Raw genomic sequence first — 26,178 nt, 5'->3', positions numbered from 1 at the left:
CTCTCAGAGATGATCTGGTTCTGCCATCTATAATGTCCTCTATCTAGAAAGACTCCATCTAGTTGCAGTGGTGGCTTTACTGTGTCGTCTCCATGCATGTTATTGTATCCTAGGAATAGTTATGATTTAAAAAAAAGGGAGAAAGAGAGAGAGAGAGAGAGAGAGAGAGAGAAAGAATAAAAGCCACATCATGTTTGCTGCCTTATTCCTGTGTATTTCACAAACGTAACCAAGATTTCTAGACGCAAAAGCAATTTCTGGTGACCAGATGTGGATTGGTTTTACTTCAAGAGTTAAGGTATGGCACCACTGTGAAATTTAAGCAACATCTCTTGAGCTTCCCATTTTGGACCAGGGATGATTAGGTTCCTCTTCATAGAGAAGTAGCACCACTGCTCTGCAAAAGACAGTCTGTTCAGACCATATGGACAACCAGAGGCCTAAAAAACATGACCCAATTACTCAAATATATTTGAGATATTTAAACAAGGCGAGACATGCTAGTGTGTGATGGTCTGTGGTGATGTTTGATTACACTTGAATGCCATTACAAAAGGACTGAACACTTCATTAAAAGTTAAAGTATTCAAGGATAGCAACAGCTTCTAGGGTAAATAAATGGTCTGAATTCCAAACTGTTTGGAAGACTTGCTATCTTTGATGGAACATGCTTTCTTAATTGCCTACATTGCCTAATTTTCCTTTCTGTAAAGAGACTTAACAAACTCAGTACTCAAAACTGAACCTTTACTTACCAGCATTTACATATCACAGTGCTACTGATCCATACACAAAAGTGTTCCTGTTGTCCTGTTGTAGAAGTTTCCTTATGAATCGGAGGAGCTATCAGCCATATTTTAAAACAAAGTCCAAACAGACCAAGATAGAAGAAAGAACGTTGCTGGACTATATGATTCATCCATAGCACACAGTACGTTCATTTCTTCTGTTGTATTTTGACTCAATCACAATCTGTTTAGAGTAGGGCATGTTATTGTGATCATAGGAAGTCCAGAGTCAAGGAAAATTTCTCGATTGCTTTCCTAATTCTTTCCCTGTCCCCAGAAGAGGCAGCCAATCCAAGCAAATTGTTCCATAGCCATCATTCTGCCTCCTGTTCTGTCATACCTACTAATGTGTCTTTTTCTCTATTCAAACAGAGGAGGTTTATCTTTTAAAAATATTAAGAACCTAGTGTGAAATTGTCTTAGAACTTGTGTGGTGGGTTTCTCTAGATAATTTAGCTCTGGAGAAAGCTTTTGCATGTAAACTTTAGGAGTTTGGGCTAGGGGGTACAGGATATTAGGAAGAGCATCTCCCAGACGAAAGGCATCCTGCTTAGGACTGAAAGACTCCACCCGGTGATGAAATGGATCAGCCTGGATGCCCCTTATTCACTTTTCATCTCCTCTCCCTCTTCAGTATTGCCTCAATAACATGTGTAGAGGCTTTTCTAGATGGGCTAGGTCCCTGCAAACCATATTTCCTCAAATATTCCATCTAGACCAATGAAAGAATGTGTTGGTTTTGCCATCCATGACTGTGGTCATAATACTTAACCTCTCTAAGCCTGTGGCTCATAGCTATTTAATGAGACTGATAGACTACTTTTCCAATTTTGGAATGAAAATCATTCTCTACCTATGCCTCATACAGAGTCTGACATGCTAGAGACATACAAAATATGAAGTTCAAAGTTTGGTTTGATCTTGATGCCCCAGAACACATCAACAGAGCAGCTATGTGGTAAGGGGTGGTCTGGGACCACTGTATAATCTTTTGTGGACCTAGCTCAAGCTAACCAGTTATAAAGATTTGGTATAGTCCAGCAGATATGCAATGCTTCTGTTTCATTAGAAGCACCATATTAACAAGCTGCACCTGCTACATGGAGTCAGATACAAATAAAGAGTGAACTTTAATCTCCAACAAAGCAAAGATTTCCAGAGTAAAGTCAGTTGAGATTTGTTCCCAATTCTTAGACATTACCAATTTATTTCAGCCATTCATAGATATGATTATAATGAATTCCTTCTAGCCCCCAAAAGCTTGTTGTTCTCTGGGGAAAGGGAGACATCCCAGCCACTCTGTCTTTGGCTCACTTTTCATATGAGGTCATGAGCACATACATTGGACCATCTGCTGTCTGCATTTTTTGCTATGTTTTTATTGGAATGTATCTTTGTATCATCTGCAACTGTTTTCTCTATAAATATTACAAATAGCTATGTCTCTGTAAACATGCTTATTTTAATCTCTAAGCTGATCTACAACTAAAACATGTCCAATTTTGGTGCCCTAATGTGTGGCAGACATTACTGGTTGTTTTCAATAAGTTATGGTTGTCATGATTCTGTTGTTTTGAGGGTTTTGCAAAACGCGGATGAGAGTTACAGAATTCACATTATTAAACCTAGTTTGTGACTTAGGCAAACTAAATAGAAACGGAACAAGTCCACGTCTACCTGTGGTGGTAGATGCCTCAATTGTAATGATGGCAGGTTTTTAGAACAGTGATTTCCAGTAAAAAGCCTTGTTTGTATTTGTTAACCTCTAAGAGAATTGCTAGGTCCTATAAATTTCAACTCTTGTTACAGCATTAGGGTACTAGCTGTTAGTGCTCCTGATGAATAGTGAATACTTTCACCAAATATGGAGGTAGTATCTGAAGTTTTAACTAAAAACCATGTAGCAATTTAGGTCCAATGCCTTTGATCCTCACAAATCTATTCTTTTGGGTGGAAATCAAGCCAGTTTTTCCACTGTATTATCTTTGAATTCCACAAAGACAGATCTGTATGTAACCAAGCTTTCCCTTTCCTTCCTTTTTCTATTCTTTTTGCTTTCTTTTCTTTGTTTACTCTCTTGGTTTTTTTTTTTTTTAAATTGTGAAAATACCGTACAGAGGGGTTACAATTACATGGGCAAGGGAATCAGTACATTTCTTATCAAGCATTGTTTCCCCTTCCCATCCCTTCCCATCTCCCCCCTCCCACCACCACCCATTCCCAGTCCCCACGCCAAAGTTGTAAAGTTTGTTTTTGGACATAACGTCTTGTACATCTCACTGTTGCAGTGGGTCCACCTGTATCCCTATTTAAACAATTTGTTTGTTCCCTTCCCCTCCACAAATAATACCAACATCAAATACAGTGAAAACAGGGGTTATCCTTTCCTTTTCTCTTACGTGCTAGCTGTTGATTTCTGTGAAAATAAAAGATTTTTAAAAAACGTCATAGCAGAACCACCCAAAGCCATTTGTAACTCTCTGTTCAATAGTCTGACTAACAAAATATTTTGCAAACTGCATTTTCATTCAAGTAGCTTCTGCCTGTGCATCAGTTGGTAAAAGTAGGGTTAATTTAATCAATGTAGATTTAATCAATGCAGAGTGAGCCTTGGATACTTACTCAGGAATACTCTTTTAGCAATTCCAAATGTGGCTGATCATGTGGGTTACCTGTCTGGACACTAGTACCCCACCCCTTCATTTTCTGCTGCTTTCTTACCACTTTGGAGTTTGCCAAAGACAATTTCTTGATACTTTCCTTGGTGCTCTCTGTCTTACTTTGTTGACACTGTGTTGATTAATATCAGCCTAAAGATTCTAAGAAGGCATGAGCATTTTTTTTCTCTCAAAACCATAGTTAAAGCAAACCACATCTCTAATCCTGTTTGGAATGGCAATTGATGCATTCAGAGCTGCACTGTACAGCAAAATGATCCCTGTTTAATAGCCTGACCGTGTGTTTTGTTTCCTGTTAGGAATAGCTTAACTTGCCTTCTTGAACAAACACAGCAGGGTTCAAGATCTGTTGTTCTATGCCTGCTGGGATATTCTGTGCTGCTTTTACTTGTATGAGGACTGGGGACTGCATAAATTAACTTCTTAAATGAAAGTTGGAGTTTTTGGTCCTTCAGGATAAACTGTTTTATTAATTCCCCCCCCCACACACACGGGTGTAAATGGGAGGCTAAATCCATTTGCATTTTCTTTGTTTCCTTTCTTACATTGTATTTTTGGGGAATAAAGGGAAGCATTCATTTATCTAAAGGTTGCTTGCCCCCCCCTCCTTTCTGTCTTTCTCCAGTCTCCTTCTCTCCCTACCTTCCATCCTTCCTTCCTTTTTTCTTTTTTTCCCTTTTCTTGCTTTCTATCATCTCACATCATCACTTTCTTTGGATACAAAGTTATTTGGCTCACCTCTTATCACAGTGTAATCAGATTTTAGCAACTGTGGGGCATTTCTTATTGTTTGCCTCATTTACCTTCCATACTTGAGCAATAGAATTATCTGTCATTGAAAATAAAATATTGAAAGTTTGTGAAGTCGCTGCGTTCATAGAACTGCAGATCTAGTGATTTTAGTGTTTTATTACAATGATATAGCCAGCTAAATTAACGCAAATGAAGTGAGAGGTGATTTACATTTGGTTTTGGTTTAGGACTAGTTTGCATATAAACTATTATTTCTTATTTTGATAAACTAGTTTGTTTTTCTTTATCATTTATTATCTTACAGGAACATACGGGCACCTTTGATAGGTATTGCCAAGCTGAGGTTATTAAGATTAATAGACTCACAGTATGAAGGATGATGATGGCTGAATTTAAATGATTAAGTCTAATTTGTCCAGTCACTTCAGCTCTTCTGGTGGCCAGTGTGAGGGATTCCATAGTTATCTGAATGTGGTGTTGTGTTCCCCAACCACAACGATGGCCACTTAACCAAATAGTTTGTTCTTCACCTTAGTCCTGTATTACATGTATTTGGGGCAGTCCAGGCAGGCTGCACTGCTGCTGAGGAAAGAGGTACACTTTGTGAATCTTAGCTGACCCCTTTGTGGTGGCCCTGTCCAACCCTGTGCTCGAGACCTAAAGTAAATGATTCAAAGCACATGGCTTGCTGATGATGGGACACCCCAAAAATAGCACATAGGCATCCCGGCTGAAGCCCCATGCTGACCTATAGTGGACCAGACCTCTGTTTGAAAGCAGGGTACTACTTGCATTTCTTTCTTTAATTTTGCATTTGAATCTTTATGTTTGAAAGTTTGTTATTTTATGATATATGCCTTTCTTTTGGAAAAGAAACAATTGCTGAAATTAAACAAGTTTATAGTATGTGCCAACTTGTGGATTTGCTCCATTTTTATATTATTTTCTTTTTAAAAAATATTTCTCCATTTTCCATTAGAAGTATTTGTAAACTATTTTTAGACTCAAGATACAAGCAAGGTAAAAATGGGATTCAATTTAATTATGAATTTGAAAAATAGCATCTGCATGATTATGTATGACTATTGGTAAAAAGCCTTCAAGAAAGCATTTTCAGTGCATATTAAAAACTTTTGTACCTGCATTCTTTCACCTAGTGGTCTCTTTTGCAGAACCTAACCTAAACAAGTCAATAATTTGCAATTTTATTTATAACAATGGGAAAAAAGAGCCAAAATACTTAGAAATTTAAAAAAAATTGCAGAAGTCAATGAGCCTTCCAAATGATGGACTATTAGGAAGATATTAAATTATTTTAGGTCAATTTCATGTAATAAAATAAACTAACAACAGCATGTACCTGGGCACTAATGGCTCTTGCCTGTAATCCTAGCTACTTAGAAGGCTTAGATCTAAGGATCAAGATTTGAAGCCAGCCTGGGCAGAAGAGTCCAAAAGATTCTCTAAATAACTAGAAAAAAAGTTGAACTGGAAGTATGGCTGAAGTGATAGAGCACCAGCTATGAGCAAGAAAGCTGACAAAGACTTTAAAGCTCCTAGTTCAAGCCCAAGGTACAGGCACAAGCACCTGAAAAATCAAATTGTTATCTTTTATGTCCTTGACTCTCTGAGAATGGGCATAAACAAATAGGTATAGTAAAAAGTGTTGCAAATAAATGAATTGATATGTTTAGTGGGAGCTATTTCTTAATGGTAGAAGGAAACCATTTATTTTATTTTTAATACATTTCTATGTTTTCAAACCTATGATGAGTTCAGTGAACACATTATTTTTATAAGGAAGCAATTATCTGTTTATACTCATGAACTAATTTTATTACTAAATCAAATACATGAAATGGGAATAGACTGATAAGGCTTAAGCTAACAAATGTTTGTAAGCTTAACTTTTCCCAGAGATAAACAAAAAAAAGCGGGAGACCCAACTCAGTTGTGGAAATGTGTATGCAATTGCATTGACTGTACAGGCAACCAAACTGGCAAAGTTGAATGTTTGTAAAAACAGTAGCTTAGCTTGCCTGGGACAATCTACAATGATAACTGGTATGTGGTTGAAGTCTGATCGTCATGCACCTCAGTTGGTAGATGATACCTATCTTACACTTCTGGATGGGAGGAAACATCTGCATTGGCTTAAAGGTGGGTTGAAAGATGGATATGGATGGCATTTTCAGTTTGTTAATTGGAGAATGCTCTACTGACTGGTGTGGCCCCTCAGACTGTATCCACCATGACAGATGTGGATATACCACTCTTACTGCAGAGGTGAGCAGCCCACCCTGCTTCAGAAGACCAGTGTCCCAGTCAACTGGAGGTAGAGTAGAAGCCCTGCATGGTTAGTTTACCTTTGAATCTGAGGCTCAGGTATAATGACTTTCTGGCTATATTAACAAGGTAACAACATTTCTTTCCTTAATGGAAATTTCCTAAGAAGTATGAGCAGAGTTTGCCCAGGGCTCAGCACACTGCTGGAACAAAGTGGTGTAGAAGCAGACCTAGCAGGAGCAGTAACATTATTTACAATCCTATTAGCATCATACATTGTTTAATACAGATGAATTGATAAGCACCAAAATGATTGTGAAACACCGATTTATGTAGCATTCTTTAAATACGAGAGAGAACAAAAAATATAAAGCTGAAAACCAAGAACTGATTTCAAAATCCTTAATATCTCAAGGCTGTGTGGTCCTGGACTTAAGTTTTAGTGTCCTAAGAATCAGAAGTCTTCTTTCACATCAGTGGTTCACAACTGTAATCCTAACTACAAGGGAGCCTGAGATCTGAGGATCACAGTTCAAAGCCAGCCCAAGTAGGAAAGTCAATTAGATGCTTATCTCAAATTAACTACCAAAAAGCCAGAAGTGTAGCTGTAGCTCAAGTGTAAGAGTATCAGCCTTGAGTACAAAATAGCTGTAACCCCTCTATACAGCATTTAAAAATAAATTTTAAAAAAAATAAAAAATGTTAAGGGACAGTGGCCAAGTCCTGACCCAAATATACACGCATATGTACAAAAAGATACAAAATGATTTTAAATTGAAATAAACTTCATGATATGGAAATAAGAGCTTTTGTTTTCCTTTTTTTTTCTTTTTTTTAGTGTACTGGATACAGTTATTTCTTGTCTTTCATTTTTTTTTCTCCTCTGGTTTATTTCCTGTGGTCACTATTCTGATTTTGGTACCCTCTGTTTTGTATATAAGTCTATCTGATTTGGGGAGGGGAAGGAGAATTACAGAAATGGTGGGACAAAGAGTGAACCAATGCAACTGTGATACTCACAAGAGACTATGTTGGAAATGAATCTTATAACTTGGGTTTGGGAAGAAGGTGAGTCACAAGGGGAAGCAGGATGTAACTGTAACCCCTCTGTACGTTACCTTTACAATAAAATGAAAAATATTTAAAGATATATAATTTTTAATCAAGCACAATCATAAAATACTACTGTCTCGAGGTATTGAGATAAGAGGGCTCTACTTATAACATTGCCAAAGGCAAGCTGCTTTTTTTCTATAAAGTCAAAGAAAGATCAAAATAAAAGAAGCAACAGACATGTTAAAATAGTTTTTATCTCAATTTTTATCATATCCCCAAAGGAATAAAATCACACCTCTTTCTCTACATGAAAAGAAAGACAGAGAACTGAGAGACATTACTTCAAAAGGCTCCACGAATTTGAGACATCCTGGCATTAATGTCAGCATCACCCCTATTGAACCTGGAGCAGTTTTGAAAGGAACATGTCTGGAAGTCAGGTATTCTGATTTCCTTGCTTCAGAACACAATTCTGTAGGTCCTTATTATTGTTCTAAAGGGAATCTTGAATTTCAAGTGTTGGCTTGCTATTTTGAGGGCTTTTTTCCCCTGTATGTCATGATATACTCAGTATCTATCACTTAATACACTAGATATGTTTTCTGAAAAGCAGTTTAGGAATCTACACTTTGTGGTTGGTCAAGGCACTGAAAGATGTGCCACTTAAAGAACAATTGCAAGAGATTCCTTAATAAATTGATTAAACAATAAAATTCTTCAGGTGTTCTTCAGTCAGATGTGGATTTCTTCCTGATGGTATTAGAGAGAGAACATATAAAGAACATCGTTCAATGCAGGGACAAATCAAAATCAGTATAAATTACCACAACTGATTTTAATCTGAATTTACTAGTCCTCATAGAAGGCCTTCTCCTGTAGAAGAAATAACTTAAATGAGTGACTCAGGAGAAAACACCCATCTCTATTGATTTATAGACACAACCTCCTTTACTTTTCCTGGCATTTTTTTTTTTACAAAATAAATCTAAGTTTTATTTACAAGACTTATCTATCAATGTATTGGTTCTGCTCATTAAAACTGGAAAATTAATCATTTTAAGGATATAGCCAGCTTTCAGTTTTTATTACTAAATTGATTCACATTTTTGAGACTTTTTTTTCTAGTTCTGCTATTCACATGTCAACCCCTCCAATTAATGGATATATAATCATTGCAAACCTACATGTAGCCCATTTCCATTAGAACTGAAGGGATGGCCCCCTAACAGCTGCCAGACATCTCCTGCCAAAGAATCCAACTGAAATGACCCTCTGGGGTAAACTGAAGCAATTGCACAATCATGTATGGCAGTGTTGGAAATGAGTTCAAAGACGAAAAGTTAGATGTTTATCCCTTCGAGTTGACTTGAAGGATTTTAGAAAATCCAACCAAGTCTCATGAGGCAGAAAAATGTCAAGCAAAGGACTAATGCCTTGGTATGGACTTTTCTTTTTCTAGAAATGACTCACAGAATCAACCACTTGCTGAATCATGAGCTCTGTGTGCTTAGATTGGCTTCATCCCTAATTTGCCCAGGTCTAGGACACGTTAGGTGACTCGGAGGCTGGGCACTTGTGACACATCTATGGCTTTTGCTGACTTGCTTCTAGCCTCTTGCTTTCCTTTTTCCTAACCTCCTTTGATTTTTTTTGTTGTTGTTGTTGGTTGTGGGTATTGAACTCTCAGCCTGGGCACTGTCCCTGAGCTCTTCAGCTCACGGGTAGAGCTCTACCACTTGAGCCAGAGCACCACTTCTGGTTTCTTGAGTGGTTTATTGGAGATAAGAGTCTCTCAGATGCTCCTGTCCAGGCTGGCTTTGAAGGGTGATCTCAGATCTCAGCCTTTTGAGTAGCTAGGATTACAGGTGTGAGCCACCAGCACTCCGCTTCCTTTGATAGATCTCATTATTATTAACCACCCTAACTGGTTTATGAAACATGACTAGCTACAAAGGACATGATGTTCTGTCAATAGAACACTGAAGAAATGTCTGTATTTTTTATTCATTTGTGTCACATGAAAAGAGTGACAAAATTCAAATTTGGTAGTGTGCGGGAATGTATTTTAAAGAAGCATACAAACTTATCCCCCTTTATGAACATGTATGTTTGTAAAGCAGCAAGTTAGACGCTTTGCTGATAATTCTGCTGAGTCTTTCCTAGGAGTCTTCAAGGATTATGCCTTGTGGGTGCCTGTATGCATGCATGCACACCAATCCTGGGGCTTGAACTCAGGATCTGGGCATTATCCATCCAGCTTTTTTTTTTGGGGGGGGGTAGTTAATTGTAGGTGAGACTTCATTGCCTGAGCTAGCTTCAAACCTTGATCCTTAGATCTCAGCCTCCTGAGTAGTTGGCATTACAAATGGGAGCCCACCCCCCATGCTTAGCTACTATACCGATTTTAAGGATGCTTTTGTTGTTGCCTCTTTTGTTGTATTTTAAGCTCTAAAATGTAATGCGTGTTCTTGTATTCCAAAATGGGAGGTGGAGGGCAGACTTATTTGTATATGGGCTATGGCAACAGGTAGGCTAAGGCTCAAATTTCCATCCATCTGTGACCTTTTTAATCTTTAATTCCCTTACCTGTTTATTGGGCACATTTGCAAGATCTGTGTTATATAAGGCTACATAGATGTGTAAAACATTTCAAGCAAAGTTGAGTGATAACCAGCCCTGTTTGATCATGGATATGCACAGGTAGATGTAGTAGTAGATGTATTGATGGAAAGATGGAGGGAAGAATGGAAGAGTGGATAAACAAAAGTGACTAAAGTTTGAGTAACCTACTTGAGGATGTTAATTCAGTTCTCTTTGCTTGAAATTATCATGTTCAGCTAAGTTTTTTTTTAAGAAGTCCTCTCTCACTGTGACATTGGCTGGCTATCATGAACCTTTGCCTCTGTCAGCAACATGTAGGCACCATGTTCTCAGAATTCCTTACAGTCTCATTGTCCACATTGATGGAGACACAATACACAAAGCTTTTACTTGAAGAAGTCTCCACATATTGTCTGAATTCTAGTACCAATTCTCCGTGACTCCTTTCCTTTCTAGGCCTCTTCTATAAAATAAGTAAAAGGACAATGTTGGAATTAATTAACTCAAGGACCATTTGCCAAGCACCTCTTGTGTACCAGGCTCTCTGCTAAATACTGTAGATAAACGAAAGATCCTTCCTAGTTCCTGCTCTGGGAGTTCACAGGTTCTACCCTATTTCCAATGCTTCTTCCATAGCCACAGTGATTGGAGACTTTACTGTATTAACAGTTTGCACAAATATGGTCCTAGATGGTATCTTTGGTTTTAGAATAAATATGATTATCTTTGTAGTGAAGTTTGAGAACATCTGGTTCTCATTTCCACATAGTTAGGGAAGGGTTTATGGAGGAAGCAGCATTTCAGGGGGTCTTTAAACAAGGGGAAGGTTTTATCCCAGGGCCCCAAAGCTCGGGCAGTTGGCTGTGTTTTCAGGCATCTATTTGGGAGGTGTCTAAACCACGTTTGTGAAAATATGAATGTTTGGCCACAACAGGGGGTCAATTATGTGTCAGCTCATCATGAATATTGGCTGCAATCCAATGCATTATGATAATTCTCATTGTCATTATTACAGGGCATTCTTGGAATAAGCAGGTTATACCCTAATAAACAAACAAAGCAGTTTCCAAGACAGCTTTTGGATATGTTAATCAGTAATATTCTCTTGAACATGGCTTTATTTATATATGTATTCCTATTCAAGGACAGCATGATCTCTTTAACAAGATGTTTACTCATAAACCAGCCTGTCTTAAGAAAAGGCGTATTTCAGAATCACTGGGAAAACTGGAAGCTGCACTCAACATTTTCTCAAATAATATTTTATTATAAGAAAGCTGTTTCTATACTTTCATATAGATGTTCTGACATTATCCAGCATTATCATTCACAGAGTTGCTTCGACTTGTTAAAAAGAGGAATAAAACAAATTAAGTAATACAGTTCGTTCAAGATGCAGTTAAAGTTCAAAGAGGGAAATCTGTTTCCTCTTATATTTAAATGATTTAAAATACAGTGATATCTCAAGAGAATTCAGAATTTCCAAATCTCAGATACAAGTAATAATGATGCAGTAAGAAGAGGGAAAATGTCTTAGACAGAAACCAAATATCACTTACGGAATATTCTCACTGTGAAGTGACTTCATTTTACCAAGACAATCAAGGGAAAACAAAAGGAAGAGTTACTTTAAAAGTATTTACTGCATTTACTGCCAGGTGCCCATCGCTCATGCCTGTAATCCAAGCTACTCAGGAGGCTGAGGTCTGAGGATAGCAGCTCAAAGTCAGCCTGGGCACGAAAGTCCATGAGACTCTTATCTCCAGTTAACCACCAGAAAACTGGAAGTGGCACTGTGGTTCAAGTATTAGCCACTATTTGATATTTGTACAGAAAGCATCTTTTAAATTGGCTTTACATTTTATCATTATTTTGTTCATTTTTAGTTTTGGGCAGTAAGCATCATAAGCACATTCTATTTAGGTGGTTTTATTTATAAGGTGCTTTCTATGGATCAGATTGATAGGAGCTATTCTAATAATAAAAGAGATAAGAAAACAATACATGTACCCACAATCTAGATTTTAAAAAACGTATTTTTTTAATCATACTTACTCAAGTGTTTCTGATTTTTTTTTTGATGGAATGATATACTAGAGTCATTTGTGGGATTGTCATGGGCTGGTTGTTCATTCTTGAAAGATTAAAGCACTCATCAGGCACCTTTCTGAGCATAGTTTCTGCTGTGGATTTCAGAGAGAACTCCTGTCCCTAGTCACTCCTGTTTTCTGATCTGGTAGGGCTCCGAGGATGTTCCTAGCACCAAGACATGGGGCTATCCCTTGGAGGTTCCCTGCATTTACCTATGCCTTTGTAACTAGTCACTTTATTAAACAGTCCTCCATCTTCTTGGATTGTGCTTTGTAAGTTCTTCTGAACCTGATAGCTCTGGTTTGCATTCTACCTGTTGGGGTCAATTATATTCACAGCAGATACATGTATCTATGCACAGTAGATAAAACATCATTTTTCTGCTCAAATTTGTATATAAAGGTTTTCAAGCTACATGTATCCTTCCACAACTTTCTCTGTTTTCCAACTGTTGAGATTTATCCAGGTTGTCACGTGAAGATTTAGTTATTTTTGGTTTAAGAAAGATCATATGTGGACTTTGAGATTCCACAATTAGGATACAAATTCTCAGGGAAAAAAATCCTGCAGAATTACTCTTTTAGTTCATTAATGGTATACATGTGTATATATATATATATATACACAGCCATATGGCCACCAGTTACACAAGCATTTTTTTGGTCCTGCCAATGAAACAAGCTATTCTTTCTTACTCTTACCATTCCAAAATGGCTTTTAGACCTCTGAGTAAATAGATAGTTACTTTCATTCTTGGGTAAAGCTTATCAAAAGTTTTGGCCACTTTTATAGCAGCCAGCAAATGTCATGTTTATCTCTAACAGTAGTGGAAATCAAAGAATATGAGAAGAAAATGAACAGCCTGTGTCAAGCAAGGGATGTGATAGCCTTGACCACCATGTCTCTGTAGTGGTGCGTTATGTCCTCACCTACTGTGCATACTCCGTTAATCCTTACCCAGTTCTTTCCCGTGGTTACTCTATACTGTTCAGTATTAGGGATAGTGGCGTTACGATGATAGAAGGGTGAGATGTAGGAGGTAGCCACTAAAAGTGGTAGGGATTGAGGGCTTTTTCCGGTTGTGGGTAGGAGAGAGTTTTGGTGGAAAAGAATCTTTACCTAGGTATTCTGCTTATGTCTCCTTTTTCTTGGTCTATGTTTCCCTTTTCTCTGATTAACTTGTGGAGAGGATTATTCCCATGTATTTCAACCACTTTGTGTTCCTCAGGCTCTGGAGTTTAAAATGGAGGTTACGCATAACACATGTTTTCATAGTTCTTATTATGTGTCATTCAGCAGCAGATGCTGGCCTTGGGGAACCCAGAACCATTGGTATACTCTGTGGGTAAGGAAATGGCTTCCCTTCTGCTCAGGCTACATTTGGGAAATTTTGCCTTCCATTCCTGAATATCTTATTAACATCCCTAGAGGTGCATGCTTTGGGAGTCTCCTTTCCAACTGCTTCATGAAGAAATACTACCTCGTAGCACTATTCCCGGTCAAGGCATAGGTTATTGACAAAATGAGTGCTTGGCATAGCCTGTGCTTCAATCGGGAAGGTATCTAAATGGCATTGTCTTTTATTTAATTTTTGTTTTGAATTATTTTATTATCTTTAAGTAGTTGAACAAAAGAGTTACCATTCATAAAAGCAATTGATGGCCAGTGACTCACACCTGTAATCCTACTCAGGAGGCTGAGATCTGAGAATCATGGTTCAGAGCCAGCCTGGGCACAAAAGTCCCTGTGAGACTCTTCTCTCCAATTAACCACTGAAAAACTGGAAATGGTGCTATGGCTCGAAGTGGTCCAGTGCTAGCCTTGAGCAAAAGTGCTCAGGGACAGTGCCCAGGCCCTGAGATCAAGCCCCATGATCCATAGCAGTTTTGATCAGTGTTGCCACTTTCATCATTCTTCCCATCCCTCCCATCCCACCCTCCTAATTTTTCTTAATTTTTTAAAGATATACGTTGAATTCTTGCCTGCATTCTCCTCTTCTTAATTTTTTTTTATTGTGAAAATACCGTATAGAGGGGTTACAATTACACAGGCAAGATAATGAGTACATTTCTAATCAAACATTGTTACCTCCTCCTTTGTTTCCCCTTGCAACCCCATCTCCCCCCTCCCTTTCCCTCCCCCCCCCCATTAAATTTGTTTTTATTAGAAATGCACATAGTTGTAGTATGCCTGCAATTCATGGGACTGCCACTAGATGGTGAAAGTGCCTTTTTATAGAATGCAAGTTGATACTCATTAGCAGGTATTGAAAATACTAGAAATACAGCTGTGTATTTACAAATTACACATCTATATAAAATATGTAAGAAAGTATTATGTTCAGGTAGTTACGTTACATTCCCTGTTAATAGAGTCAATGTGTTGTTCAGTTTTAATAAGAAAAATATACAAACATAAAAAGAGGAAGGTACAAAAGCAATAGGCAATTTAAGGACAGCACATTAGCTTTTGCTCTTGGCTTAGAAACAATCTTGCCTCCACCATTTGTGTGCAACCTTTTGTGGAGCCCCAGTTGCCAGGACTGAGCAGATCTGGCAGAAGGCTCTTCTGAAAGCCACCTGGCAGCCCTCAAATGAGCTTCCAAGCATGAGACCCTTAACTCGTTTGAATACCTTCTCTGGGCCAAACCCACTCCCTTCCTCTCTGGGATTTGGCATCTCCCCAGAGACTTCCGGCTGCAGGAGAAACAGTGGTCCTGCCTGTAGCCCTGGCAATCTTCCGCTGAATAGAGATTGAAGAAGGAAAAAAAAACACCAAAAACAAACAAACACAAAAACAAAAAACCAGGTGTTCTTCAAAGTGGAGGCTGCCTCTGGCAGCAGTGTCCCACCAGTGTTCCCAGTACAGGGGACCTACAGAGCACAAGCACATGCTTTCCAGTCTGCCTCCAGCCTTCCCTACAGGTTTGTATGTCTCTACCTGGGAGATCCAGAGGACGTTCCCTGATTTTGCAACTTTTCACCCAAGCTCCAACATTTTATTCATTATGAAGATTTTTTTTCATAAACAGTAATGACATTGGATTTTTTTTATACCATCACATAAAGTAGTCATTTCTGTAAAAGCTGCCTAGTAGTATTTTGCTGCTTTGAGAGTAGCTCAATTTCTTCTCTTAGGGAAAAAGGTACAGCAAAAAAAAAATGTTGGGGCTATTTTCCCTTTAGCCTTTCTGGTCTCGTGTGGGTTGTGTATGGCACTTAGGACAACTCCAATGGGAATTAAGAGTTAGCTGAGTCATTTATGAAACAAACTTGCTCCTGTGCAACTAATACTCTTCTGGGTAAAAATACAGAAAGAGGGGCTGGGAAGGTGGCTCAGTGGTAGAGCACTTGCCTTGCATGCACAAGGCCCTGGGTTCGATTCCTCAGCACCACATAAGCAGAAAAAGCTGGAAGTGGCGCATTGGCTCAACTAGCTCCTGTTCCTAACCCCTTGGAAAATGACCATGGTCTTGCATCTGCATTTTTCTTGGAAGCCATGTGTATGAATCTGAAGCTATACTCTTACCTCAGCAGCAATCTCAGGTTGGGGGGGGCAGAGAAAAGAAGGGACCCCCTAGTGAGTAGGAGTGACAGCTAGCCTTGAGCTGAAGAGCTGAGGGACAGTGCCAAAGCCCAGAGTTCAGGCCCCATAACTGACTATATATATACCCAATAATGGAAAGGCATGGATGTCATTGGCCATAGGCCCTCAGGAGATCCCTTTCTCCATCCTTTCTACTCTTCTTTTCCCCTTTATCTCTCTCTCTTTTCTTTTCCCACTTTCCCCTTCTTTCATCTCCTTATCACACAGACATACACACAAACAGACATACACACCTCTTCTCCTCCATGGGTATTAACTTATTTTTTTCAGTTTTGCCTCTCTGGTGTATATACATGAGTTTGCAGCTTATATTCCTTATCTTTCTTGACAGTACTAGGGTTTGAACTTGGGGTCTCATGGTTGCTAGGCAGGTGCTCTACCACTTGAGTCATATCTCCTGGCCTACTTTTGTTATTTTTTCAAATAGGGTTCTATATTTTGCCCAAGTCAGCCTGAACTCTGATCCTTTTATTTCCTTTTCTCAAATAGTTGGATCACAGACATACACCACTGCCCTGAGATTTGTATTGGCCAGGTGGTATCTACCAAACTTTTTGCCCAGGCCAGTCTTGAATCTTCCTGATGAGCTAGGATTACAGGTGTGAGCCTCCACACTCAGCTCAGACTTAAATTTTTATAACCACCCAAAAAGGCAGAGCAGAGAATCTTTGCCATTAGCTCTAGATAGAAAACAAAGGAAAAGAAAAGAAATCATGGGGAACTTGGCTTGAATCATGTGTTTGATTACTAAGCTAATCTGTGTGGCCTGGATAGTATAGATGTGCACAGACACACACACACACACACACACACACACACACTGCTCTGGATGGAACATCTGGATTGGGTGTGTAGCTACACATTCTGGGTAAGAAAAATTAACTGCCATAGAAATATTGTGATTGGAGGGGTTCAAGAGGAGTTCTGTAAAGGAGGATGATACCTGAAGAGAAAGAAAAAACAAAGGTGCTAAGTAATTCTATCATGTCTACCTTACTTCAAAGTGACATTAGTATAAAGAGAATGAAATCAGATGGAATTTTCCCTACTGATAAATCTGCTTTTTAGGAAGCATTCTGAATGTGTCACATGAGCCTTGACAAATACCAGAAATGTTGACCTTAGTTCAAGTTAGACTGGAAGAAGATGAGAGCCAGCATGCCAAACCTCACCAGCTCTTCCCCCTTCACCTCACTAGTTTTGCTATCACCCCGAGTGGGCTTCATATTCCCGGGGGATAAGACCCAGGTCTTCTTCCTAATTGTCTTTGCAGCTCATGACATGAAACTTGGCACATAGCCAAGGCTTAAGGGAAGTTCAGTAAGGAAATCAATGAATAGTAATGACAAGCCGGCAGCAAAGTGGAGAGACCACAAATCTGGTAGTGTTATGCTAGCTGGGGCCACACCCGAGGGCTGGCCACATTCTTGACTGGTGCCATCCATGGGAAACTCATCAGGCATTAAGAGCAGAGGCCTGGCATGGCTGCACAGACCTCGCACATAAGTCCGAATGCATATTCATATGAGCCCACATGCATGATTAACTTGGGAAGCTGACAGGAAGCAGTCAATCCGTTGAGCAAGTTTGTGTTTTATAAACCAGATGTTCAGTATTATTATTCATCATTTCCTTTGATACCAGAACAGCCTCCATTATGTAGAATAGGAAATGAAGGATATGGAATAATATACACTTATTATACAACAGAACACCACACCAAGCATTTTGGAGGCCTGTTTAAAGCCTGGGTAAGTGTAATGGAACAGTAGTTTCATTTGAAGATTCTCATTTGGACTTAAGTTAATGGGATTTTGTCCAGATGGACTATGGTGATCCCCATCTCCTGTTTCTAACCCCTTGGAAAATGAGCATTGTCTTACATCTGCATTTTTCTTGGAAGCCATGTGTATGAATCTGAAGCTATACTCTTACTTCAGCAGCAACCTCAAGTTGAAGAGCCAGGATGGGGGGGGGGGAGGTGGTGCGCTACAGAAAAGGGACCCCCTAGTGAGTAGGAGGGACAGAGGGTTTCTGTCCCTAGTTGGCTGCATAATTTTTGCTTGGTGGTCTGGAAGAAAAAGCCTTGCCACTGGCTGATATTTCCTAAGCAAGAATACAGAATGCCTTTTGATCATAACGTGCTGTGCTGGCAGTGCAAATGAACTGTAATTACTATCCTTCTCCATGAAGTGTTTAAGACTCACAGAATTCAGACCCACACTTACAGACCAGGATTTCTGCTGGCTAATTAGGATAAGAATCACTCTGATTTATCTACATGGGCTGACTTTGAACCATGATCCTTAGATCTCAGTGTCCTGATTAGGATATAGATGATATCTACCCGATCCCAGCCAGATGAGGTCTTGATGTTGTTCAAGTAATGTTGTGGAGCTCCTACCAGTCCTTGTGGCCATATGATTAGACATGGGAAACCTACAAGTTAGGGTTCTGGTCATTCCAGTCTAAATTTGGGCTTAAGGAAAAGAATGCATGAATGCTGCCAGATTGGATTCGCTGCATTTCCTTTTGTTTACCTGGGACTGTTACAGATAAGTGAGTGGCTCAGTACAGATGCAATAGTATAGGGATTTGTTTTTAGAGTAATGATGCATTAATTACCTTTGGAATTAGCCCCTGAGTGAAGTTGGTATTTATAATGTGGCTTACTATTTAGAAGTTCATTCCCTATGATCTTGTATTTGCCAGGACAATTACTAGTGATTCATAACTGATTATTACTAGTTGCAGGAAAAAGAACTTCATTTCTCATTACAGACAATGGTACATTTTTATTTCATCCATGGTCCATTTTGGTGTTGCTTGAGATTTTGATTTGGGTTGCAAAGAAGAAGTTGTCCAGGGTTATGGATCAGCTCAAATCAGTTTTCTGTATAGTATTAAGGATTAATCAAGGAGTTGGAATATGGGAAGAGTTATAAGAGAGCAGTTGACTGTGTGTTAGTTCTGCTTTTGAAATGACTTTATACACCTCCATTGGCAGCCACAGTATACTTTAAATATTTTTAGCAAGACTTTGGAACTGTTTCCACAAATTCTTATATACAGCACAAACTGGCTAACTTACTTCCTGGCAAAAGTAGCTGTCAACTAATCTTATAGTAGTACTACTTGCTAATATTGATAAAATAAATTTGTTTATTCAAATAAACAGAGCCAATAGAAGAGCCCATATAGACAAAACATACCACACATATGTCCATACACATATAAGTATATATAGAGATAATACATGCATATATATATATATATGTATGTAAATAGAGAAAGAGGACCTGTGTGTATATGGATGTGCATGGATCAAGAAAGAGAGTTATATTAAAGGGTCATCTTACATGATTTTACAGTTTAATAAATTTGAATTTGGAAGGTAGGCTGGCAAGTAGGAAGTTCCAGCCAGTTTTGATTTTACAGTCTTGAGTTTGAAGGCAAACTGAAGGCAGAATTCCTCCTCTCCTGCAGGACCTGTGTTTTCTCTTATGATTTTCAACTGATTAAATGAGACTCACCCATATTATGCAGGGTAATCTGCTTTACTGGAAGTGTTCTGATTTAAATCTAAGTTACATCTAAAGTATACCTTCAGAAACCATCTAGATTAGAGATTGATCAAATCAGTGGACACATATCTAGCCACACCATGACTTCCTGATGCTTAAGAACCACAGGTTTCTGTCTCATTCTGCTTTTCATAGTGTGAATTCTGTTGCTTTACTGTGTGATCTTCAAGGCAGATTAAGGAGCCCACTATCCTTTTAGTTCCTCTGTATCCCAAATACCATGTTGGATGGTATCAGATCTCATCCTCATGACGATGTTGGAGAAGACTTGACATTTAATCTAAGGACATGAAGGCATAGCCAGCTTAATTATAAAGATTCAGAGCTGAAAATTAAAACCAGGTTTGGGTGGATAGAACAAAGTCTACTTCTGTGTCCTAAGACTGTTTTGCCATTTGTTAATGGTGCAGAAGAGATGCTCTTGCTTATTTCCCACCCAGTGCAGATGAAGGCATGAATGTTAGAGTATGTGATCCAAAGGATTTCAAGCATGTATCAAGCATGTATCACGTGCCATTTTTAGTGGTCTTTATTTCAGTAGAAATGATTAACTTTTTTGCAATTTTTTATTGTGATTAAGTAATTACATAAATTTCACAGGAGTGTGGTATAGTGACAGTTAGTTAAAGTTACAAACACATTCTAACTTTCATGGGGCAAATTGTCTTTATTGTGATCTAAATAGTTTGAGTTCTATGAGCTTTGACAATAGTTATTTCTTCCACATCGGGTGATATGTACATTTCTTTTCTTTTGCTTAGTGTCAGCTGTTCCCTCTTTCCCACTCATTCGCTCCCTCCCATCACTGCCATTGAGTTGATAAGTTCATTTTGATCAATGTCCAGTGGTTAACTTCTTAATTATGATTTTCAGGGTTTTATCATTTTTATTGTTTATTTTTTCATCTGGGACTAGTGTTCAACAATCTATAGATATAAAAAGGCCTACCTTGGGGAAAATGAACTCCTGGATTCTGTGATTTCTCACAAGACCTCCAGATGCTTACCATTAATGTATGTATGTATGTATGTATGTATGTATGTATGTATTGTTCAGGGCCTGAGCACTGTCCCTAAGCTTCTTTTAGCTCAAGGCTAATGCTCTACCACTTGAGCCACCACTCCACTTTTGACTCTGTGTGTTTGTGTGTTTGTGTGTGTGCACATGCACACATGTGACACTTGTGCATGTGTGCATGTGCATGTGGTTAATTGGAGATAAAAGTCTCTTGGACTTGCCCAGGCTGGCTTTGAACCACAATCTTCAAATCTCAGTTTCCTTAGTAACTAGGGTTACAGACGTGAGCAAACGCTCACCCTTTCTGACTTTTCATTTTTAGATTAAAAGCAAGTATTATTAGTGCACATACTGAACATAAATGTCTGGGAAGTAAAAAAGTAAAATCAGTCAGTGGTAATGAGATAAGTCACTAAGATAGAAATGAGGCTTTATGAGAGGTAGGACAGCTCAAAATGGAGAACAGATCCACGGTTATGACCGATAGAAGCAGTTCCCCAGCCCCCAGCTGCAAATCAGGTCTATCATCTGAAACATGGGGTGCCAAGGCACCTTGCTCTTCCCAGCTAAAGGCTCCTGTGAGTGCTAGCTTTCCTCCACAGCATCTGAGTAGAGAGGACATGATGGGCAGCGGCATCCTCCCCTCTGAGGTTCCACAGCACCCTCAGTAACCCTCTTTTCTTTCTCCATCCAGCTTGCTGATGATCAGGGCCTCGTCTTGATGACCACCGTGGCCATGCCTGTGTTCAGTAAGCAGAACGAAACCGTGAGTATGGGGGCTCTGCTTCCTGCTTGACACAAAGGCTTCTTTCTCAGACCTCTTCTCAGTCAGGCTCTGATCACTTCTTTTCCCCCTAAACATAGACTGAAGAGAAGCTTTTCTTATTGTTTTATCCTACTGTGAGACTAATCAAATCAGAAATGAAAAGGATTTCCAGTGGCATCATTTTAGAGTTCTTAGCTGTTTTAGCCCCTGTCCAAGTTTAAATGGTAAATGGTCAGAGAAGCAATTTAAGAATACTTGATCGTAGTAGGCTGACCTCGCTTTGATTTACAATTATCTCCTTTGTATTAATTTCCCAGAGTTATGTACTTTTCCAACTTGGATAAACTGAAAATTAGAAATTTATTTCCTCACAGTTGTCGGGCTAGCAGTCTGAAATTAAGATGTTCCCTTCAAAGGCTTGGAGCAGAATGCTTGCATCTCCCAGGTTCTGGGACCCCATGCAACACTGGGCTTGTGGCAGCATCATTCCCATGTCTGCTTCTGTTTTCGCCTGGCATCTTCTCTCATGTCTCTGTAGGCCTTCTCTTATGAGAAGGCCAGTTATTAATTTAGGTACCACCCCAAATCTATCTTACAATTTCATGCAACTTCATCTAACGATCCTTAGCTATTCCATCTTCATTAGTTCTACATCACTTTACATTCAGAGGTACTGAGTAAACAGGAATTTACTGAGACCCTATTCAAACTTGACAAGCCTCAAAGAAATAACCAAGAGTAGCAATCTGTGTATTCTTTCAGACGGCCTTTCAGATACTGGAAATTGCAGCAAACCATAGTGATCACTGCCTGAGGAATTAGGATTCTGGAGGCTTGTTCCTTCACCTCGATCCTTGGTTCCAACTCCAAATTACAAGGCAGCATAAACTGAGAAAGAAACTACCATGCTGTCTTTTCTGTAGAAAACATTTCTAAGAGAAACTGGCATAGGATCATAGCCCTCAGCTGCTGAATCTGTTGTGTTCCTTCCCATCATTTTTTAATTTGTAGGAAGGAGAAAAATAAGGCATCACAGTTGGTGTTATGAATGTTTTAGTGTTTGGTCTGACACACTACCCATCTTGGCAAGTATTATATTGGGTGGAAGGTAGAGGATAAAAGTCTCTCTTGAAGACATGGGTAAATCCTCAATCTCCATCTCTGTTGGTCTAGATGATCCGTTGTCTATGGCAAGTGACTTCTCATTAATTCCTGTATTTTCAGTTCAATTAACTTCCTGTTGTTATTGTTCAATGTTTGTTCTCAACAGAGATCAAAGGGCATTCTTCTAGGTGTGGTTGGTACCGACGTTCCAGTGAAGGAACTTCTGAAGACCATCCCCAAATACAAGGTAATGTACAACCTTACCAACACATTCAGATTAATAGAAACCAGGAGTATCACTTCCCCAGAAATCACATCCTAAGCTCCATCTGCCTTTAGAGCAGAGTTCTTCCTATTTCTACCAAATCCTCTCTGTACTACCTTCAGAGTTCTTTGGCATGTATTTTTAAATTTTAAATTCACACTGTTCTTCTTTACTAACTACACTAACCTCAACTTACTAATTCATGTAAAAGTCTGAGATTTGATGAGACTATTTCATTTTAATGGCATTATACAGGTGTGAACATAACTGCTTTGCCTTTTTAAAAGATGGCCCAAAAGAAAGCATGGTGGCTCACACCATGCTTGTACTTGGAAGGCATGGATCAAGGCTATCGCAGGCAAAAAAGTTCATGAAATCCATCTCCACAAATAGAAAGCTGAGTGTCACATCCCTTGCCTGTCATCCCAGCTACTCAGGAAGTGTAAATAAGAAGATCACATTCCAGGCATACCCAGTATAAACATAAGCCCCTATTCAGAAAAATAACATAAGTGAAAAAGGGCTGGGGTATGTCACTCTAGTGTCTGCCTAGTAAACACACAAGGGCCTGAGATCAAGCCCCAATACTGCCAAATAAGTAAGGAAAGAAAGAAAGAAAGAAAGAAAGAAAGAAAGAAAGAAAGAAAGAAAGAAAGAAAGAAAGAAAGAAAGAAAGAAAAAAAGAAAGAAAGAAAGAAAGAAAGAAAGAAAGAAAGAAAGAAAGAAAGAAAGAAAGAAAGAAAGAAAGAAAGAAAGAAAGAAAGAAAGAAAATGGAGAGTCCTTGGATCTCTGCAGAAAACTCCCTCTTGCTCTCTGGTAGAGAAGGAAGCAAACCAACAAGTGGGAAGGGAGAAGTCCCTGGAGAACCAATAGCGACACACAGAGCTCTCCCAGGCTGTTTTGAGTATGGGCTTATAGGTGGGATTAGAGAGTAGCCAGGTTACAAGGGTCTTTACTAACTACACAGGGGTTGACAATTTCACTCACTTCTCTGTAGAACTGAGCAGCCTGTGTAGCTTGGCCCCATTAAGCCTACTTTGACTCATGGGAGCTCCCTCTTTCTCTGTGTAGAGGAAGGCTAGGAATCTGGTGTTGCTGGATGCCAGAGACCCCTTCCTAAGTTACCTTCCCTGTTTGCTGAGGTCCAGATACCTGATTTGCTGATCTTTCAGAGGCCCATCAGCCTTGCTGGGCCTCAGGTAGAGGAAGACAGTAGTTCTAAAGCAAACCTTGGAGGTTTCTAACTTCATTGTTAAGCTGGTAGATACAAGTGCCTCAAATTCTTAGGTTCTGTTCTATCTAGTGGATATAGACAGTATCACCTATTAATTAGAGTTAAGTTTCCAGAGATACAGCAGGACAATAGGTCTTCTAGTTGGTCCAAACTCATGTAATTATTGGGAATGATAGGTCCTCAGAAAATGAAAGCCAAGAGTGATGTCAGGTGCTGGTGGCTCATGTTTATAATTCTAGTTATTCAGGAAGCTAAGATATAAGAATCAGTATTTGAGCCAGCCCAGGCAAACAAGTCCTTGGGGCCCTTAATTTCCAATGAAATGCTAGAAGTAGAATGCCAGTTGTGAGTAAAAAAGCCAAGGGAAAGCCCAAGGCCTGGAGTTCATGAACAAGAAAAGAAAAGAAAGCCAAAGTTGGGAGGAGGGAGGCTTTGTGGCCTCTAAAGAGAGCAGGCTTCACATTTCTTGAAACTCTCAGACATAGGTCTCCAAAACTGCTAGCCCACAATTTAAGATATCTAGCTACAGATAATACTTCCAAGTAATTATTGCATTTTTCTTATTTCACATGAGGAGATGGAGGAAACACAAACAACAGAATACTACTTTATATATGTCCAATAAATCAAAGAAGAATGGTTATAAAATGAAATAATAACAGTTATCCCATGGATCAGTTCCTTACCATTTCCTCCACAAGATAAGGCAGTAAGTTCTCTATAACATTATGTATTAAGAATAGGCAGATATGTTTTACCCCATATTACAACTGAAAAATTGGAAGCACAGAAAGCTAAAGCATCCTGCCTTGCTTCTCAGTTTGCAAGTAGGGGAACCATAATTTTAGCCTCTTTAGATCACTAGGAACAATAAGAACTATGACAGCGATATTAGTGGGAAAATAACAGTTACAATGTTAAAATAAAGCCATTGTAATAATTATAATGTGATGAGATACATATTTGACTTCTTATTGTGTGTCCAGTGTTGTCCAAAGTAGTTTACATGCGTTATTTCACTGAACCCTTATTACACTCCCATGAAGTGGGCACCATTTTCCCCATTTGTTTAAGAACATTTAAAACGACTCTTTCAACATCACTCACAGAGTAAAAGATGAATGAGACAAAGTGTGATGACAGAATAGATGTAGATCATCTTTGGGAAAGTAATCATCAAAGTTCCAAGCACAGGTACTTGTGTTTTTATGCTTTCTCAAGTGCCAGGATGGGAACCAGGGACACTAATGTGTGGTACATTGACCTAAGATACTGCCCCTTGTGTGGCCCCATAAAGATCCTTAAGAAAGATGTACCTGTCTGCCTGGGATTGCAATGGCGAAAAATAAAGGAGAGGAGAGCTCCTGGGAACAGAGTCCTGGTCACACCTTGCCCTCCTCATTAACACCTTGTATAGATGAGTCAGCTCTTGGCTCTTGGGGTTTTCCCAGAAGATATTATTCTTTTTCTCTCCGTTAGCTTCATAGATTTTCCCACAAGCAATCAGACTTCCTGTAATTTTTATTAAGAATTCCAGACACCCAACAATAATTTCCAGACACCATGGCCTCTGTTACCATAACGAGCCATTGTATAATCGGGCTCACTTTGCTAGCCCGAAGGCTCTCCTCTTGGAAGGGAAGTGCTCCTCTCCAGACTGGGGGCCCCTGCACAGCTCCTGGCCTCCAGGGGAGTGAGCAGCAGGGCCCATTTGGCAGCCCAACCCCACATGCTGGAAGACCTCATGTCCAATCTGTTCTCTATTACTCCACGGGATTGCACATGCAATGGACAGGAAGACTGGCTCCATTTCGGATGAAACAAGAGTTAGGGATTTCATCAGCATACTGATTTGTGGCCAAGTCCAAATGTTGGTCACTGTCATTTTAAGGTTTGATTCTTAAATTCATCCATGGGATGTATTTACATGTTTGAGCATACTCTCTTCTCCCATACCTTTCTGAGGTGATGTAAAGAACTACCAGCCAACACATATAACAATCTGTATGCCATTTTTCCAGAATGTTCTTATGAGAAAGGTTTTAACTCCAAGGCTTCTGAATGTCAGGAAAAGTTTGAATTCAGGGCTTTGTGTTCAACTAGATAAGCATGCTATCTTTGAACCATTTTCTAGCCCTTTCTGTTAATAGATTATTTTTCAGATAGGATCTCACATTTCCTCCCCCATGGGTCTTATTTTTTTCCTTCAGTTTTCCTACTTGTACTTCCCTAAGTGTGCATCCCTGCACCTATGTGCCTGGTCTGTCCCTGAACCATGATCCTCCTGGGCTTTAACCCCCACTTAGCTGAGTTTACAGTCATCAGCCCCTATACCTGGCTCTTTTTGG

General features: G+C 39.2%; 1 protein-coding gene across 1 annotated transcript in view; it reads left to right on the top strand.

Moving 5' to 3' along the window:
• Positions 1–26,178, top strand: part of Cacna2d3 (calcium channel, voltage-dependent, alpha 2/delta subunit 3) — a 935,068-nt gene that overhangs the window by 679,939 nt on the left and 228,951 nt on the right. The window contains exons 15-16 of the mRNA XM_013030732.1: positions 21,155–21,226; positions 22,497–22,577. Of these exons, the coding sequence (XP_012886186.1) occupies positions 21,155–21,226; positions 22,497–22,577 (153 nt within the window). The remainder of the gene's footprint in view (positions 1–21,154; positions 21,227–22,496; positions 22,578–26,178) is intronic.

The sequence above is a fragment of the Dipodomys ordii genome, unplaced genomic scaffold, assembly GCF_000151885.1.
Source record: "Dipodomys ordii isolate 6190 unplaced genomic scaffold, Dord_2.0 Scaffold132, whole genome shotgun sequence".
Taxonomy (NCBI): Eukaryota; Metazoa; Chordata; class Mammalia; order Rodentia; family Heteromyidae; genus Dipodomys; species Dipodomys ordii.
The sequence above is the reverse complement of the archived record's forward strand: the minus strand, read 5'-3'. Positions and strand labels throughout refer to the sequence as shown.